We start from the raw sequence: 5,798 nt of genomic DNA, 5'->3' as shown, positions 1-5,798 counted from the left end.
GGGCAGCTTGGATGGACCTAGAAATTATCATACTAAGTGAAGTAAGTCAGAAAGAGAAAGACAAAGACAAATATATGATATCACTTATATGTGGAATCTAAAAAATAGTACAAGTGAACTTATTTATGAAACAGAAACAGACTCACAGACACAGAAAACAAACTTATGGTTATACAAGGGGAAAGGTGGGGGAGGGATAATTTAGGAGTATGGGATTAGCAGGTGCACACTAGCATACAAAAAATAAACAACAGAGATTTACTGTAGAGCACAGGGAGATACGTGTATAACCGAAACACTTTGCTGTGCACTGGAAACCCACTCAACAGTATAAATCAACTATGCTTCATTAAAAAAACAAACAGGAAAAACAAACAAAACAAAACAGGGCTTCCCTGGCGGCGCAGTGGTTGAGAGTCCGCCTGCCGATGCAGGGGACACGGGTTTGTGCCCTGGTCCGGGAAGATCCCACATGTCGTGGAGCGCCTGGGCCCGTGAGCCATGGCCGCTGAGCCTGCGCGTCCGGAGCCTGTGCTCCGCAGTGGGAGAGGCCACAGCAGTGAGAGGCCCGCTTACCGCAAAACAAACAAACAAAAAGAAATCACTGCCTAATTAAGATAAAGCTGCTGGAATCAAAGGTGAGTTGATACTGGAAAAGTAGGGCTAGAGACCACCAGAGACATCAAACCCTGGGGAGGGGTGAGAGAGGAGCCCCTGCTACTTCTCCTGGAGCCCAACGATCCTAACTCCTGGGCTTTTTCCCATGTTCAACCCTTTCATATTCCTGGCCTCTTGTTGCTAGTTCCCCCTCCCTCTCCCTTTATTCTGCCCCCAGTGTCTTCTTTAGTCCAAAATAAGTGGCTTCTCTCCTCCCCGCACTCTCTAGGCCCCTCTCCTCCCTTCATCCAGGCTCCATGCTCCTTCCTTCTCTCTCCCCCACCTGCCACCTGCATTTATCCCTCCCCTGCTGTGCTCAGCTACAGAAATGCCAAATTCCTAACACCTAGCTACATCTATGTTATCTCGCCCTCCTTTCCCCTCTAACAAGGTGCCTCCTTGCCTTGGCCCCGCAAGTGTCCCTGGTCCCTGCACAGCTCGGGGAGTGGCGGAGTCCAGCCCTACTGCAGACGCTCATAGATGCCGGTGAGCACCTCCAACTTCTTCTCCAGCTCCCGGGCCTGCTGCCTCAGCCTTTCAGCCGACTCTGTCTTTGCCCCCTCATGCAAGTGCTTTGCCTCTTTCACCAGGAAGGCCACTTCCATCAGAAGGGAGAGACCTGCAGTGCCCGCACCCACAATCCGGGCTCCTTTGGTCATTGCCAGAGCCCTGCCTTTGAAAGTAACCTCTTCCTGCTGGCTGCTTTGGACTGAGATTATTCCACTGCTGATGAAGACGTTTGCATCGGCTGCTAAGCCAGGGTTGCTTTTGACCGTCTCCATGGCACGGATATTCATTTCAATGCGTTGCACAGCTTCTGTGAATTTCTTTGTTGTGCTAACAGTTCGGGGGCTGATCTTAAGTGCCTCCAGGAACGCCAGTTGACATCAGGCGACTAACTTCGGTTTTTGCTGACAACGTGCTGACGTGTTCCACAATGCTGGTGGACACACTGGTCACAGCAGCCGCTGCTCCCAGCCCTAACCCAGTGGCCGAGAGTGCCAGACTCGCCTCCGCTGTCATGGGTGCCAAAGCCAGGCCAAGTATGGTCAGGACACCAGACACAGCGCCAGTGGAGATGGCCACAATGTTGGAGATGGTGCAGTCCCTGTGGACCTTGTCAACCTTGTCTGCGAACGCGTGGAGCTTTCCTATGAGCTCCTCTAGCTCTCATTTTACCAGAGGAAACCTGTTCAAAAACCTCTTCCTGTCCAGCTGGTCTTTTCGGAGCGTGACTTGGTACTCCACGGCCAAGTCTGTTTTTAGCTCACTCAGATATTGATGCAGTGCGTCTGGGTCTTCCCTGTAACAATGAAGGTCAAGGGATTAGAAAGACAGTTTGCTTGTCCATAAACTAGGCTCAACAAGATCTATTCTGTAAATCACAGAGATTTTGTTATAAATCAAATAGAAAAGAATTTCACAAATGTAAATTTTTCTCTTTCAACATTAAACACATATTTTTGTATCTTGTAGATGCTCCGTATACTTATTCAATCATGGAATAAATAAGCAAAAGTCAGCTTAGGATACTTTTAACTTAACATAGGGATTTGAGGGAATTCCCTGGAGGTCCAGTGGTTAGGACTTTGCGCTCCCACTGCAGGGGGCACAGGTTCGATCCCTGGTTGGGGAAGTAGGATCCCACAAGCTACGTGGCATGGCCAAAAAAAAAAATGGCATTGGATAAAGATGCCTCAGAGGCAGGTCAACACAATCACTTCCAAAGAGTAGGCAGAGTGGGAACTCCACAGAGAAGCACAGAGAAGTGGGATTGGAGCAGGAAAACCTTCATTCAGAGAACCTTAGTGTGTAGTGAGGAGTCAACCTGCTCTTTGCCCTTGGCTACTGGGAAGTGGTCCCTGAGCCCCTAGAATATTCTGGCTGATAGGAGTGTCCTCGTCTGCCTGGGCCTTTGGCCAATGGACAGGCTAACAGGTGACATGTGATGGGGCCTCTGGGTCACGTGGTATCACATCTGACCTCTGGAGGAGCTGGACACTAGGGCATTAGTCTGACCTCCGGGAGGGCAGGAGACAACCGCTCAGCTGGGCGGGCAGCAAGTGACTGAGCCCAAATAAAACTCCATACGCTGAGGGTCCTGTTGAAAAAGGTTCACTCCTCGGTCAAGTTTCAGTCAGGCTCTTCTGAGCCCTCTTCTCCAATAGGCCTCAACCTCCGCCCTTTGTGTCCTGTTCTTGACGGCCTGTATTGCCCAGTCTCAGCAAAACTTCGTCCAAGTCAGTTTAGTGAGAAGCCTTCCCACTGTTTAGATCTTATCATGTTTGATATCTGATCAAACTCCTCATCTCCCACCTTTGGTGCATACGCCCTTTACTTGCTTTTAGCAAGATTCCTGTCAGCAAATTTCAACAAGAACCCCCCTGCCCTCGATGTCTCCTCTCAGTGATTTTCCAACCCACGCCCCTCACTCTGATCATTGGCTACCAATCCCCACTCATCTTTGCTGTGTTCGGACGTGCGCCCATCTGTCTCCTCTGCTGCGATGGTCTTCACGCCTTTCACGATAGTCCTGAAGAGACTCTCCCTTATCGTTTTAACAAGAGTCAGAATATATTTCTTTAAACAGCGTGAACGTCCCTGGTGGGCAGTGCTCCGTGTGCCCTGCCACACACTGAATCCAGGACAGGGACATGTCCTGAGGACAATGGAAGCTTCCTGTGTGAAACCCGCCCAGACTCTGCCCTGTGGCTGATGGGAACCGGCATCCTTCCCTGTAATAAACCATAACTGGGATCGTGACAGTTTTCAGGGAGTTCTGTGCCTCCTTCTAGAGAATTCTCACACCTGATGGTAGCTTTGGGGATCTCCCAAATTTGCCATTGGGGTCAAATGTAAGGACAGTCCTGGGGACCGTGCCTCAGACTTTGAGGAACGGCTAGCTCTGCGTACTTAGAACTAAAAAAAACAAAACCCAAACTCAGAGATAAAAGTGACCTTAACGATCATTTTGCCTGGCATCTGCTGTCTTCCAAGCCTGATGCCCTTGGCCTTCCCAGCTGAAGGTCACTAGGTCCCTCTGCTGCCCCAGTTGACTGGGAAGCAGGTGATATGCTATTAACCCTCGTTCCCCTTGGACTCTCCAGCCCGCCTCACTGATTCCTGACCCATCGCCCAGCACCCCCGACCTCTCAGGGGTCACCAGCCTAACTCATACCTTAGCTGGTGACAACTTCACATGCCTGCACACCAAGGCCATGTGCGACTTTATGGAACCTCTCAAAGATTCAAGAGACTTTAGGAAACATCCACATGAACTGCTAAGCCTGGAGAGACCTGCATTCGCACGAGCTGGTGGAGGAAGACTTTTCCTCTTTGGTGGGGACTTGTGAAGTCTCGTCAGAATCCCTCAGATGACACAAAATCGGCAGCCACTCATGGTGATGCTGGAGGTCTCACTAAGCCACACGGCCTTCCCACTGGTCAGGGCTACTCTACGTAGATTGGAAGAGGGTCCCAGATGGCAATGGAGAACCCCAGGTCCCAGGCAGGGTGTGGAGGACACAGTCACCCAGGGCCCTCTATGCTCAGCACGAGGGGATCGAGTCAGGGAGGGAAGAAATGTCCCCTCTCCCACTCACAGGACCTCTGCTAGGGTCACAGCCCCTTCAGTTTTGTGTCCTAGGGACCCACTCGCCTCACTCTAGTCCTGGCTCTGCTGCCCAAGCCTTCCTACTAGTCCTCCAACCTGGACCCCTCTGCTCCATCCTGACCCCTGGGTCTGACCCTGGTCCAGGCCTCCCTGGGCCTTTGGACGAGATGATTGCACTTGGTTCCCTGCCTCTGACCCTGCAGTTCACTCTAAGACCATCAGATTGAATTGCTATTCCCACTGGACACATGACAAATCTGAGACTCCAACTCTTAAGCTCAGAGTCCCAGAGCTGGGCAGGGGTAGAGTCAGGATCCAACCCAGCTCCATGCAATTCCACTCCAGCCTCTCTGCCTTACGGGCCAGCAGGATCCTGCAGTGTTGGTACACTCCCTAAGATGGAGATTAAAAGGGCTCCAGCCAGAATCCCCGGGAACGCAAACTGATGGTGTCAGGATTTTCTGACTTGTCCTAAATAGAGTCCTGCTTGGGCCTCATCTACAGGAAGAAGACCCTTGACTCCTGTCTCTTCCCAACAGCTTTTGAGAGTTAACATTAGGAACCTGGGCCACAGTGTGAAAGCTCCGAATCCTAACCACTAAACCACCAGGAAATTCCCTGTAGACACTGTTTTTCAAAGCAGTTGTCTAAATAGTGGTGGCGCAGTGTTGGATGCTCAGGTTCCCTGAAATAGAATACTCTGCACCTCAATGGCCACCTTTATTCACACAGGGAAAGGATTTTTCCATTTGGAGGTGAACGTGTTGGAGTCACAGGGTCTGGAGAAAAACAGAGGAAGCTATAGGAAGAGACAAACCAAAACCGGATAGAACCAGCTGGAACCAAAGTGGCAAGGTATCTGACCTCACCAGACCCTCAGTCTCATTCTAGGCTGATTTTACTACATTAGCTACTAGATGACACACCTACGGATGACCATGACCGGAAGATGCTGACCAAAAAAGGATCACAAGGGCGTGACACTCCATTTCCAGGAGAGCCTGACCACTTCCAGCAGAGTCTGGAAAGCACCCGATAAATGAATGTTCTCACGTTTTGGCAGTGAAACAAACAAATATTCACATTAAATGGGAAAAAGTCTGTAATGACTATAAATAAGCTCAGGTCAGTACAGGGCAAGGTTACTGTCCAGATGAGTTACCAAACACGTGTGTGTTTCAGAAATTTGGAGGTGATAGAATTGCTGATAAGAGACTGGCGACCAGTGTGTCTCTATGTGTGGGCTGGGACTTGATGTAAAATCGATCTCCCTCTATATCCACACAAAGAGGTATTATTCTTATATCACAGAAGAAGAAAGTGAGACTCAGACAGGATAAGGGACCACCCAAGGCCCGCAAGCAGAAAGGTCAGAGGTTGAATCCAAGGCCAACCATCAAGACAATTCTTTGAAGCCTCCCTGTGTTTAAAAAACTGTGTTTTCTTCATTCTACTCTGTCGTATACTATGGGGCTTCTTTGCAACTAATTTCTGTAGTGTATACAGAAGTAGAAATATAATGTTGTAT

The 5,798-nt window shown here is 49.8% G+C and overlaps 1 protein-coding gene across 1 annotated transcript; it reads right to left on the bottom strand.

Annotated features, from left to right (window-relative positions):
* Positions 1-1,023: 1,023 nt before the first annotated feature.
* On the bottom strand, positions 1,024-5,210 carry APOL3 (apolipoprotein L3). The gene is given in 3 exon segments (XM_060165609.1): positions 1,024-1,533; positions 1,535-1,960; positions 5,197-5,210. Coding segments are annotated over 3 exon segments (855 nt in total). The 3' UTR covers positions 1,024-1,118.
* Positions 5,211-5,798: the final 588 nt, after the last annotated feature.

The sequence above is a fragment of the Lagenorhynchus albirostris genome, chromosome 11 (assembly GCF_949774975.1).
Source record: "Lagenorhynchus albirostris chromosome 11, mLagAlb1.1, whole genome shotgun sequence".
NCBI lineage: Eukaryota > Metazoa > Chordata > Mammalia > Artiodactyla > Delphinidae > Lagenorhynchus > Lagenorhynchus albirostris.
This window is presented reverse-complemented; position numbering and strand designations above follow the sequence as displayed.